This window comes from Miniopterus natalensis, chromosome 4 (assembly GCF_054644295.1).
Source record: "Miniopterus natalensis isolate mMinNat1 chromosome 4, mMinNat1.hap1, whole genome shotgun sequence".
In the NCBI taxonomy this organism is placed as follows: Eukaryota; Metazoa; Chordata; class Mammalia; order Chiroptera; family Miniopteridae; genus Miniopterus; species Miniopterus natalensis.
Window position 1 is genome coordinate 20,027,926 of NC_142084.1, and position 14,257 is coordinate 20,042,182.

Here is a 14,257-nt window from a genome sequence, read left to right on the forward strand (position 1 = left end):
CCAAACAGAAATTGTGGAACTGAAAAGTACAATAACTGAAATTTAAAAATTCACCAGATTTGTAGGGAGAGTGATGTTGGCATCATAGCAGCACAAGTCATTGTTTGGTCCCCACCTCAAAACAACAATTTGGTATCCATCCGTGAACAAAAGTGCCTCTGTGGGAGTTGGGGGATCCAGCATCATATACTAAGGGACCCAAGAGAAGTGGCTCCCGTTTGTACATCAGGTGATAGGCAGACAGGCCTCGTAATGGCAGTGGAATCTGCAGGAGTCTGTGAATGGCCCTAGTCCCTGTTGGCCGTGGCCCACGAGCACCTGGAGAACACTGACTTGGGCAGTCTCCCACAGATAAGGCAGCCTTTGTGGAAGTCCAGGTTTCCAGAGGAGAAGTTCCAGCACTCCATTGGAACAAAAACAAATATAAGTTTGGGTGCACTGTAGTGGGCAGTTAGTAAATATTGGAGGGCTTGGGACGAGGCAGCTATATGAGACAAGGCCCAGAGATCAGCAGTAACACTAAAACTAATAAAACTACTACTACTAATGCCAATGACAAATGGATGGCCCTTTCTAAGTCTTTATGTATGACGCATTAAGCTAAGCGCTTTTTATATGCATAATTTAACTTGACCCACAAATATCCCTGTCATTCATGGTAGGGATGGTTATCCTTGGAGAAACTGCGGCCCAGAGAGATAAAGAGACTTGTCTGGATTCTTCCAGTGCACAAGTAACCAGGCCTGGCTTTGAACTCAAGTCTGCAGATTCTGAGACATGTCAAGAAAATCAGGGGCCTATTTGAGGAAGAGCAAAGAAGATGGTTTCTCTGGAGGTGTTCAGGGTGTCATGAAAGACTAGACAGACAGGAATGAATTTGTTTATAACCTTGTATGCCAAGGTTATGGAAGTCTGGTCTTCATTCTGGGACAGTTTAGATGCAGGAAGGGGCTTGGGTTTAGGACAAAACCTTTGGGTTCAGGGAGGAGAAAAAGCAGAGGAGGGAGACAAGGCCTGGTTGGAGGCTGCCTCAACAGCTGAGACCAGAGGTGATGGGGTCTGGACTTGCATGGGTGGGAGAGCAGAAGACAGATCAGGGAGCTGGAACCTGTGAGATGTGATGAGGAGGGGGTCTGGGGCTTCCCATTTGGAGCAGGGGGAGGGGGGCACTGAGCAGTGAGGGAGGGAGGATCTCCCAGCCTATCTAGATGAGAACCAAACTTTGGTGGCACACAGATGTGGGTTGGGGTCTGGTCTGCCACACAGCAGCTGTTTGATCTCAGGTGGGTTACCAGTCCTCTCTGAACCTCTGTCAGGTGGGGCGCACACCTACCTCCTCCGTAGCCCGGGCAAGGACTAGATGAGACAAGTTTCTCTTGTGGTGCTTGATAAATGGTAACCCCCAATACCTCAGTTTCCCTTCTCTACAATCTCACATCCCCCCCTTCCAGGGACTGACACCGACCCCAAGTGACTGCTGCGGGGCTTACTTTAAGACCGTCCTTCTGGTAACTCTGGGAGATACAGTCCAGGACACCTCTGTATTTGTTTAAATAAACCCCGTCAGCTTGGAGCCGACTTTTCACAACATCCATAGGAGTCGCTGTCCCCCAAGAAATTGCTCCTGTAAAGAGAGAGACAAACAGGTGTCAGGGGCTGGCTGGTTGGGGTGTGGAGGGGACCCTGCAGATTTCTGCCATTCAGGCCTTAATAAGCTGCTGAAGGAAGTGGAGAGCTTCAGGGTCAGGGCCTGTGAAGGCTGTTCCTGAGCCTCCCTTGCGACCTGCTGTCGGACTTCACAGAATTACCTTCCCCCTGTAGGCCTTGGTTTGTCATCTGTAAAATGGGGCAGCCGTACCTGTCTTCACCGGGTTGCTATGGGGATAAATAAACAGACACACGTGAAGCATTTAGCACAGTGCCTCGTAAGTGGAAGCCTTTATTAGCAGCTTTTATTGGAGAAACAGGAATAGGCCTCACCAGTGCTTTGCACACCTTTCCAGGGTGCCAGGCAAGAGCTCAGGCTGAGGCCTGAGGCTGAAGGCTTGCAGCTCCCCAGAGGCAGGCTTTATCCTGAACATAAAGAAACTAAACAAACACTTGCAGATAGGCTGCTGGCCAAGGAGGGGCCAGCTTGGGGATTACGAAGAAGAGTAGGAGCCGGTCTTTAAAAATCTCTTATCTTTTCCAGATACAGGGAATGGAAGCCTTAGGGCCTCCTGCGCCAGGGTCATTCTCGTTGGATAAGCTCAGGTGCCCTGGTTTGAGCACTTATGTAACTTTAAGGGACTCTGGGAAAACAACGCAGGGTTATTGTGTAAACACAAAAACTAGCACATTCTTGGATGGGGAGAGAAAAACAAACTGATGCCAAAGTTCAAGGAAGCTGGTTTGCAGGTTTTCTAATTGCTGCCAAGAGACTCCTCAAAGAGGCCTTTGCCTGCCCCAAGTCCTCTGCCCACCCTGGCCTTCAGTGCCTGTGGCCATGGCCCCCAGGGAGCCCTCTGGACCTCTCCTCCTGCCTCCTGTCAGGATTACAGGCTGCTTCCCCGGCACACTCCCCGTCCCTCAGCCCAGGGCCAGGGTACAGATGGAGGTTTGCCTGCCAGGCCACTCACACCTGCTGTGCTCTCACCAGAAAGGAAAGCAGGTGGGGCTTTGTCTGTCCTCCCAGCCAACAAGCACTTCTGGGCACTTGCTGGGAGCCGGTATGAGCCAGGCCTGGGGGGGGGGGGGGGGCAGGGAAAATACTGGTGTTTGGTGGCTAAGACGTGGGTCTTGTTATGTGTTGGCTGAATTTCATGCACAGCTAATTGTGATGATGAAGGGGAGGAGGAAAGACAATTTTCTTCTCTCAGCATCAAACACGCCATGTTATCAGCTTCTTAAAAAGCATCCTCTCTTGACTTCCATGCTCCCTCTGGCTATATAGCTGCATTTCTCTGCCCCCTTAGAGCAAGTGCTCCAATTTCTTTTATCCTACTCTCTCTCAATCCCACTTCAGTCATGTTTTCACACCCTTCTCTTGACCAAAATGGGGCTTGCCAAAGTCCCCGATGACCTTTGTCACATAGTCCCCTATATACATCACAGGGGCCATGGTGGGGAGAGAGGCATGGGCAGCCCGCAGCAAAGAGACTAGTGGGGCTGGAGCACAGCAAGGTGGGGCTCGGAGGCAGAAGGTGACTGCAGACGGGTAACAGGCAGCCAGTCGCAGAGGGCCTCAAGAACCACTGCAGGGACATCATCTTCTAACCTACGTGACATGGGGATGCAGTGTGAGTTCTGAGCATGAAGGTTAAGTACTTGGTCATGGTCACGAAATGAGTAAGTGTGGATGTGAACTCGGATCTTTCAGACTGTGGAGTCCCTGCTACTGTCTGCACTAGCTGTGTGACCTTGGGTTGGTCACTTAATCTCTCTGAACCTGAGCTTTCTCATCCTGAAAAATGGGGAGACTCATTCCTACCTTCTGGAGGTAATGAGATCCTTACACGAGAAAGGTGTATAGTATGCCAATATTCAAAAAAAGTGAACCGTAGTAACCAATTTCCTTTGCAAAGCTCAGTAACACCTGACACAGAGTAAGTGCTCAAAACGTATCTTCTGACTGAAAGTGGAATGAGCCCAAATAGGGACTTGCCATCCCCACAGGTTCAGTGGAGAGGGGGTGGAAGAAAGGGAGGTCCATTCTGCACTCCTAGCTCTTTCTCTAGCACATAGTAGGTACTTAACATGGAATTGCTGGATGAGGGCTGAGCAGGTAGGCCCCCCAGCTGTCCCACTCCAGTGGCCGGCACAGGGACAGGGATCAGTATTGCTGCCTTACCTGCCACACCACCGGCCAGCCACACAGCATAGGGGCTGGGGTCTGCACAGGCATCGGATGTGATCCAGTCAGTCACGAACACATAGGGGATAAAGTAGAGGCAATAGCCAGGGACATCCCTCAGCAGCATGGCGTTGGCGCCCCGGTAAAGCCCCGCCAGGCCCTCAGTCCGCACAATGGTTGCAATGCAATGCACAGGTCCCTGGTAGGCTGGCCGCTCCCCAAGGGCCACTGCCCTGGGCTTCAAACTGAGGTTGGCTGCAAAGACACGGCGGGGGAGAAGACAAGTGACTCAGGGGACAAGAGACTGGCCATCCTCTGGCACTGGAGCCAGCTCAGCCCATTGACAGTTCCCACTCCTATGGCCCAGTGCTTTTTACCAAACCTTCTGACCTCCTTGGCAGCTCAAACCGGGACCCTGGAGTCCCAACAGAGAGCCCCTGCCAACATGTGCAGCCAGATCGGAGACGACCCACCCAGGTGATAAAGCACCAATTGCCTTAGAACGCCCAGGGGTTTCTGGTCAACCATCACTATGTCTTTCTAAGCAGTTGTAACTGCAGAATGCCCAGGACCAAATATTAAGAGCTGTACCAAGCTCTTTCTTGAAGCAGAGGCTGGAAAATCCAGCACACTCTGTGTGCATGCGTGTATGTGTACTTGTGTACAGCGTGGTAAAAGGACACGAGCCCTAGCAAGGTGGCTTAGTCAGGTGGAGTGTTGTCCTAGATACCCAAAGGCTGCAGGTTCATCTCCGAGTCAGGGCACATACCTGAGTTATGGGTCCATTCCCTGATCGGGGCTCATACAGGAGGCAACCAACTGATATTTCTCTCTTATACCAATAGTTCTCTCTCTCCCCCTGCTATAAAAATCAATTTAAAAACATATTTTTTAAAAGCACATCAGATTTGGGCCCAGTTCCAAATCCTGGCCCCCCACCTACAAATATTTTGCCTTTTTCCAGCTTTTGTTCCCTTATCTTCATAAAGAAGACTGTATTGTATATTGAAAGCTGCTGAGAGAGTAGATTTTAAAAGTTCCCATCACGTACACACCCACCAAATGGTAACTGTGTGAGGTGATGGGTGTGTTAACTAACCAGAACTTGGTAATCATTCACACTATACACGTACATCAAATAAATCACATTGCACACCTTAAACTTGCTCAATGTTATACGTCAATTACATCGCAATAAAGCTGGAAAACCATTTGTTCAAAAAAGAAAAGAACAGGCTGTTGGGAGTATAAAGAAGGCAATAACTATAAAGTGCTCAGCACTGTTCTAGGAACATTGTAGGGGTGCAGTAAATTATCCACAGATTATTACTAAGACCAAGGTTGACAGGCACTGACCGGGTGCAGAAAGTGCTGGCTGGAGGGCTGGACAGTCCTCACTGACTCACTCCACCCTGGTGCCATTGGCCCCTCAAAGTCCAGGGCACAGGGCTGCTATCTCCTTGTCTGACCTCCAGGGTCTCTGCTGGCAAATCACAGGCTGCCTGTCTGGCTTCTAGGGGTGTGCTTAGCCAGCAAGCAGTGAGTCTGTCCCTTAGCTTTAATCCTTCCACCCGTCTCCATCTCTGATGTTCATCTCCTCTGTACAGACCCGACAGCACAGCTTCGACTCATGGCCAGAGAGACCTCCCTGTCCCCATGCAGATAAAGCAGACTCATTCTCAACTTTTCCCCATCTTGAAGAACATGGCATGCCCAGGAAAGAGGACTGCTCGTGACCACATGCCTATTTTGCCACTGGGGTTTAACTGCCAGTATGCACCATCGCAATCTGCTTTTACACATGCTGGTACAGAGGCAGATCCATTTCATTATATAGTTGAACTTCCAAGTCGCTTAAGTGGCTCCACCTTTATCAAAGGAAAAGTTAGGCCAAAATATTCAGCTTCATGGTGCCAAGCCCAAACTGGAGATTTGGGAGTAAAATGCAACCTGTCCTTTCACACACCTCAGTGAGGTGGAGGAGGAGGTTTCTATTTTTCTAGGAAGTGTGCTTGAACAAACTCACCCTACATTTTCCTTTTGTGGGGTGGGGGTGGGGGAGAGTAATCACTGCCATGCGGGTTAAAACAACTACAATGTGGGCAGGTGACTGAGTCCCACTCACTTCCACAGCAGATCCCACAGGAAGTGAGCCACTTTTAGTGGCCACTTTGGGGGGCACAGGGTCCTCTGAGCTCAGAGCAAGATCAGACACTGTGGTCTTTGAAAGCCCACTGAGAGGTCACTGGATACCCTAAATCTACCACAACACCGCTGGGATGATCCTGGGAAATTTTGGCACTAGACAAAATAGATGTAATTATCCCAACATGTAAACTTTGCCTGGGCCACACTCATGTCCAAGTACAGTGATCTGAGTCAAAGTTTTCATGAATCAGCTATGGGAATGATGTGGCTTTCAGAAGTTACTGTTTGAAGGAGGGTGTCTGAAAACATTCTGCTTGCTTGGAGGTACAGATGTTGAAAAAAGTATTTGCCCAACCTCAACTGGTGCTGTGAACAAAGAGCCTGAACTTCTTTCCTTCTCTTTCCAGAGGGAGCAATAAGGAAATTCTCTCTCATCCTCCCAGCTTTGTTCCATAAGCAATCTAGCTTTTATTGCTTGAAAATGATCCATTTATGACTATTAAAACAATAAAATTGTCATGATGACTACCATCACTTGAATGCTGACTTGAGATACTGCGAAGCCCCTGGAACTTCACCCAACTCCCTCATCCTCAATATTTAAAAAACAACCTTTTTATTTGGAAATAATTCCAAATTTGAAAAAAAAAGTACAAAAGAGAGAAAATTGCACAATGAATACCCTCATATACACTTTACCCAGATTCACCTGTTGTTAACATTTTACCTCATCTGTTTTATGGCTTGTGTGCTCTCTCCCTCCCATCCCCCTTCTCACTCAAACACGTACACGCAGTTAAACTGAGCAGGTGCCATTGACCCCATACCTAAATTGCCTGGGCTGTGTTCACCTGCAGGTGACAGTGACCTGACCTGGGGTCAAGGTTTCACACGTCAGCTATGGGTGTGATGCGCGTATCTGATAAGGTCCTCCTGGTCTAGGGGTATCGGTGCTGGAAAACCACTTGCCAAACCTGGAGCCAGCCTTGTGAACAGGGCCCGAACCTGCACTACTTTTCTTTTCTCCCCGAGCTAAGCAAGAAGAAAATTCTTTCGCATACACATACATATGTAATTTCATTTTCTGAACCATTTCAGGGTGAGTTACATACAAAATGGCCCTTTACCCTTAAATACTTCAGAGGATGTGTTTGCTAAGAATAGGGTATTGTCTTCTACACCACAGTGCAGTTGCCAGTTTCATAACCGACATCGACAGTACTGTTATCTAATGTGCTGTACACTCACATTGTCGTTTGATGTCAGGATGACCTTTAGAGCATTCCTCCCGCTCCCCAGCACAGCATCCCACTCAGGCATTGCATTTAGTCACCATGTCTCTTTAGCTTCCTCTCATCTGGGGCCTTTTCACAGCCTTTCTTTGTTTTTTTTTTATGACACTGACACTTTTAAGAGCCACTGGCCCCCTTTTTGTAAACAGAACTTTCCTCATTTGGGGTTTGGCGTTTCCTTGTTACTACGATGAGGTCATGCTTTCTTGGCCAGACCTCCTCCCTCTTCTCATCTCTTTTCCTATGAAGGCTCATTACTCTCAAGAGCCTTCTCTGGCCTCCTGTGCTTGTTTTTAGTTTGTGTTTTAAACTGAGGTATAATTTACATTCAACAAAAGGCATAGCTAATAAGTGCACAATAGCTGAATTTTGACAATTGTCACCACACCCTACTGAGAAAATGACAACAAACTGTTGTGGTCTCAGCCCACTCAGCAGAGCAGAGATTCCAAGCCTACCTACCCTCTCCTGCTTTTCAAGGTAAAGAACTCGGTGACATCAACATGTCACTCAATGAGAAGCAAATCTTTCTTTTAGGCAATGGTTGTTACGGGCCCATCTGTATTAGCAATAGTCGTATGGAGGATTCATCTGGGACTACAAAGCAGAAAACAGCAAAAAGGTGCTCTGTGGATCAGCCAGGGCAGCGTGGCCCTGGGAGGCGTGTGCCCTGGGAGCCCCAACCGCTAGACTTGGAAAAGCACTGAATGAGAGTTCTTAGTAATTCTCGCAGTGGACCAATTTCAGTTTGGGAAAAACAAATTTTGCTGATCCCTAAAAACTGCCTTGGGAGGTTGCTGGCAAGCAGCTTTTGGAAATATGCACAACCGAAATCCACTGACTTGCATGTTGCTTGTGTAAGGGCACTGAGGAAGGAGGCCAGATGCTGGATCAGTGCAGTGCGTCTTCGCTTAACGTTGTAGATCGGGTCCTGCAGACTGACTTTAAGCAAAGTGACACGTAAAGAAACCACTTTTACCACAAGCTAATTGACATAAACAAGAGTGAAGTTTTCCTACAGCATATTTCTGGTCACGGAAACATCGCCAAACTTCTAAATAAAGAACCAAAACACCTGTAATATTAGACATTGAAATAAACGTGAGCTATACATACATTTAAGAAAGATTAATAAAAATCAAGACGGAGAATTATTTTCCAACCTGACTATTCCTGTTCCGGTCAGGGTGTGGCAGGACCCACCCTGGACACACACACACTCAGACTGGAACAACTTACACACAGCAAGTCACCTAACACTGGGACGTGCAGGAAACCTGAGGACCCAGAGAAAACCCATGCAGGCTTGGGAACCACATGCAAACTCCACACAGACAGTGGCCCCAGCCAGGAATCGATTTTTTTCATCATCATCGTTATGAAATGACGTTGACTGAATTATATTATTCAAGGCCCTGCTGTGCTCGGCCCGCACTGAGCCACTGACTCTCAGCCTATTGTGTCTGAGCCGTCAGGACTTGGGCTTGGGATGTGCACATGCACGTGAAGGGATTCACGGTACGTTTATTTTCTTTTAGAGTGAAATGTACTTAGTTTCTCTAATTAGAATTTTTGTTCTAAAATGAGGATAAGATCAGGAATCAAATCTGCTCATTTCTTATCATGACTGAGTGCTGTGCCACTGAGATCCTTTTTTGCTGTGCTCTCTAAATCAAGAGCCAATTACTTTTTTTTTTTTTTTTTAAATCTTTACCCCAGGTTATTTTTTCCACTGCTTTTCAGAAAGAGTGGAAGGGAGGAAGGGAGGGAGAGAGAGAGACATCGATGTGAGAGAGACTCATCGATTGGTTGCCTCCAGCATGAGCCCCGATGAGGGCCGGGGATCGAGCCTGCATCCAAGGTACGTGCCCTTGGCTGGAATCGAACCCGGGGCCCTTCAGTCTGTGGGCCGATGCTCTAACCACTGAGAAAAACCAGCTAGGGCAAGCGCCAACTACTTTTTACAATGATAGATATGGATTATTTACCTCAAACACTAACTGTGTTTTTCTCTGTTTTCCCAAATTCAGTTAGGATCAACTCGAGCCCATGATACCAAGACTGGCAGGATGTCCAAAGTAAATGAAGTTGGCCCCCATCCTGCTCCTAATTTTACCCTTGAAGTGGAAGAGGGCCTACAAAATCCTAAAAGACCCTCTCCTCCAGGCTCCCCTACCTTGTTCAGAACGGGCCCACTCCTTAGACCACATGCTGTGGCTCTGACCCCACAGCTAAGCACCAGCGGCCTGTGCCTTGCTTGCCTCCTTCTTGGGCTAGGAGGTCCCTTTGAAGAAGGCTCTGCAGAGGGCAGGGGGCTTCCAGGTTTCGCCAATCCTAAAAGGTACCCATGCAAGCTCTCTTGGGGGTCCTCCCCCCTCAAAGGGGCTGAACTGACCCAGACACAGGTCAGGGTCCCCACGGATCTGCCGCTACTCCTCTTCTCAGAACCCAGGACCACACCACAGCCGCCACTGTGCCCTTCTTAGATACAAAAAGGAAGACGTTTCATATCTTTCCTGTTCTTAGACAGTGCTGTTCAATTTCTTCAATGGGCCATGATCCTGCAAATAGGAAAGCTTGCAGAAACACAAAGGCTGGTCACTGATTTATGGGCGTGAGGAGGGCCTGGCCCTCAGTAACACAAAGGCCTGGTCACCCTCTGGAAAGGAAAGCACCACCAGGCCACCCCTGCATGTGTGCATATTGGGGGTCACTTTCTATAGCAAATCCTTGACAAATCAGCCATCCACAGATGAGGCCCTACTGGTCCCCAGTAAGTGACGTGCAGGTTTACCGCATGTCCCGTGCTCAGATATGTCCAGGCCAGGGGCATTTAAATGGAAGTTGCGAACATGGCATTATTCCAATGGACACAAGAATACATAAGCGCTATAGACTGAGAGAACTCCTAAAATATCTGACACGTACATTATGGCCATTTTTTCTGATATGTGCAGGTGCTATTATGGAGAACACAAAAATATTTACTTAAATATTCTAATAACCCACAGTAGCTTCTTGTCATATGTGTTTTCTTAACCCACAAAAACTGAAAGGACAGTTGCTGTTCTATGGGTTGGATCCCATTTTATATGTTAAAAAGGCACTCAGAAGAAGCTGGGAGCTGCCAGCCCATGCCATACGCTGTACCCCTATTATGGTCTGTCCTGATTGCTGCTATTTTCCCCTAACTGGTATTTATTTTTTGCCACGAGTGAATTTCTAGATGGCAGGAATCACACACTGCGGTGTGTCCCCAAGCACTGTGACCTTGTGCCTGGAACTGTGCCTCATATATGCGCTTCAACATCCATTCAATGACACCTGAGCATCTGACTGGGTAGGTCTCAGTACCAGAGCCTCCCAAATATCTAGCTTCCATCTTGGCATTCATCCAAGCCTGGCCCTATCTGGTCCTTATGCCAGAGGCTGTAGGTACTAAAAGAAAGTTCTAGCACAATCCCGGGAACTTGGCTGGTGATTTCTTCTCATGAGAGATGACAGAAACTCCTGGCTTCCAACAGACCCAAAGCAGCCTGCCTAAGAGGATCCCTGCCCTGAGGAGGGTATGGGTACACCCTCTACCTGCTTTAGGGCCCCCTGCTGCTAAAAAGCCAACCTGGGAGCCCAGCTTGGCCCCTCCTATGGGAAGACAAACCCTGTGAAAGCAGCTGCAAGCTGTGGATCACTTAAAGTTTAGAACAGGACACCAAGGGCTAAACTTAGACAGCTTCTGACATTAGCCGGCACAAAAGGCACCCCCAGGGAGGCCCAAAATAAGCATGAAAAACAGCCTTGGACAATATAAGAGTAGGATCCAAAGGGAAGTCCTATCAGGCACTAAAATCTGCCAAGACTAACTTCCCTTGGTTGGAGTTTTTTTTTGTTTTTTCCCCAATATATATTTTTTTATTGCTTTGGTATTCTTATTATTCTTATTATTATTTTCCTCTTTTCTCTCCTGTTTATTTCATATCTCTTATTTTTCTCCTTCCTTTTCTAACTCCATTTTTTCTTATTTTTCTAGTCTTTCTTTCACTTTATCTCTTTCCTTTTTGCCTTTTCATAATTTTTTTTTCTCTTTCTTCATCTTTTTTTTTTTAAAGTATATCTTTATTGATTTCAGAGAGGAAGGGAGAGGGAGAGAGAGAGATAGAAACATCAATGATGAGAGAGTCATTGATCGAGCCTGCAACCCGGGCATGTGCCCTGACCGGGAATCGAACCCTGATCGCCTGGATCCTACGTCGACGCTTAACCACTGAGCCACGCCTGGCCGGGCTCCTTCTTCATCTTTTTACCATTTTCCCTTTCCTACTCTTTACTCTTATTTTTTTTTCTCTTTCCTCTTTCCTTTCAGGAACCTTTTCCTGCCTCTTTTCTCTTCTAGTGTTCTTTATATATTTATTTTATTAGTATTATTATATTTTTCATTCTTTTTTTTGTTTTGTTTATTATTCTTGTTCTCCTTTGTCATTTCCAGTTCTCTTTTCTTTGATGATTGTTTTCGCTGTTGCTGTCAGGATCTTTTGTACGTTTTGTTTGTTTCCTGTTTTTTGTTTTGTGTTGCCCTGTCAGCACCTGTAAAACAGTATGCACAACATGGTTGGGCTGAGCCTCACAGTTAGCCAGCCTGAGAGGAGAACCCATCCGTGAATGGGGCAACAACAATCAAGGCCCATTTACAACAGTAAAGCTCAAATAACCCACTAAAGGGTCACTCAGAGAGCATCCAGCTCAGGAGTTCGAGGAGAACACACTACTCAGTCCCACAGGACACTTACTACAAAAGGCCACTCCACAAGACTGGGGGTCATAGCAGGTATATTTAATACATAGGAAGAAACACAAAGAGACAACTAAAATGGGGAGACAAAAAACAACCCTCAAATTAAAGGAGGAATCTCCAGAAAAAGACCTAAATGAGATGGAAATAAACAAGTTATTAGACATAGAGTTCAGACTAATGGTTATAAAGATGCTCAAGAAACAGTGAGAAATACAAGGAAATTAATAGGAAATACAAGAAACTTAGTGGGAACTATATCAGCATGGAAAAGGACATAGAGACCCAGAATAAGAACCAGGTGAAGGTGAAGAATACGGTATCTGACATAAAGAATACACTGGAAGGAATTAAAAGCAGGCTTGATGAAGGAGAGGACTGAATATGTGATTAGGAAGACAAGGGTAGAAAAAAGTAGCAAAAAGAAAAAAAAAAGCATGAGGAGAGTTTAAGGGAACTTTGGAAAAATATGAAATAGAACAACATCCACATTGTAATAATGCCAGAGGGAGAAGAAAGTGAGCAAGGAATAGAGAACCTGTCTGAAGAAATAATTACAGAAAACTGACCTAACCTGGTGAAGGAAAAAGACACAAGTTCAGAAAGCACAGAGGGTCCCAGTTAAGAGGAACACAAAGAGACCCACACCAAGGCACATCATAATTAAAACAGCAAACATTAAAGGCACAGAGAATCTTAAGGGCAGCAAGAGGGAGACAGTTATCTACAAGGGAGCTCCCATAAGGCAGTCAGCTGATTTCTCAACAGAAAGGAATAGCATGAAGTATTCAAAATAATGAAAAGCAAGGATCTGAAACCAAGATTATTCTATCCAGCAAGGCTATCATTCAAAATTGAAGGTGAAATAAAAAATTTCCCAGACCAGAAAAGGCTAAAAGAGTTTATTACCACCAAACCAGCATTGCAAGAAGCATTAAAGGGACTGTGGGAAGAAGAAAAAATAGAGAGAGGAATATAGGTATAAAGAACAAAAATAGCAATAAGTAAGTACCTATCAATAATAACCTTAAATATCAATGGATTAAATGCTCCAATAAAAAGATATAGGGTAGCTTAATGGATAAGAAAACAGGACCCATATATATGCTGTTCAACAAGATGGAAAAAAATTTCCAAGCAAATGGAAATGAAAAAAAGCAGAGATAGCAGTATTTATATCTGACAAAATAGACTTCAAAACAAAGGCTATAACAAGAGAAAAAGGACATTACATAATATAAAGGATTGATCCAACAGAGGATATAACCCTGATAAACATATATGTACCCAATATAAAAGCACCTAAATATATTAAAAGACTCCAGGGAGACCTTAATGGAGATACAGAAAGCAATATGGTCATAGTAAGGGATTTTAACACGATACTGAAATCAGTGGATAGATCTTCCAGACAAAAAATCAATAAGGAAACAGCAACCTTAAACAACATACTAGATTCAATGGTTTAATTAATATTTATAGAAAATTTCACCCCAAAGCTACAGAATATACACTCTCCTCAAGTGCACATGGACCATTCTCAAAGATAGACCACATGTTGGGAAATGAAACAAGCCTCTACAAGTTCAAGAAGACAGAAATCATATCAAGCGTCTTTTCAGATCACAATGGCATAAAACTAGCAATCAACTATAATAAAAAAACTCAAAAGCATTCAAACACACGGAGGCTAAATAGCATGTTGTAACAATGAATAGGTTACAAATGAGATCAAGGAAGAAATTCAAAACTTCCTAGAAACAACTGAAAACGAACACTGAACAATGCAAAATCTATGGGACAGAGTGAAAGCAGCCCTGACCGGGAAGGTCATAGCTTTAGAGGCCTACCTCAAGAAACAAGAAAAAGCTCATATAAACAATCTAACCCCAAAACTAAAAAAACTAGAAAGGGAACAACAAGCCCAGAGGAAGTTGAAGGAAGGAAATAATAAAAATCAGAGCAGAAATAAATGACAAAGAGACTAAAAAAAAATACAAAAGATCAATGAAACCAAGAGCTGGTTCTTTGAAAAAACAAAATAAACAAAATTGCTTAACCTTTAGTCAGATTCATCAAGAAACAAGAGAGGACCCAAATAAATAAAATCAGAAATGAAAGGAGAAGTAACAACTGACACCATGGAAAGACAAAGGATTGTATGAAAATACTATGACTATCTATATGCCAACAAACCAG

At 45.4% G+C, this 14,257-nt stretch overlaps 1 protein-coding gene across 1 annotated transcript in view; it reads right to left on the reverse strand.

The window, feature by feature from the left end:
* SLC25A48 (solute carrier family 25 member 48) overlaps window positions 1-14,257 on the reverse strand; it is a 41,756-nt gene that overhangs the window by 4,825 nt on the left and 22,674 nt on the right. The window contains exons 5-6 of the mRNA XM_087815893.1: window positions 3,830-4,087; window positions 1,491-1,624 (exon numbers count right to left, since the gene is read on the reverse strand). Of these exons, the coding sequence (XP_087672019.1) occupies window positions 1,491-1,624; window positions 3,830-4,087 (392 nt within the window). The remainder of the gene's footprint in view (window positions 1-1,490; window positions 1,625-3,829; window positions 4,088-14,257) is intronic.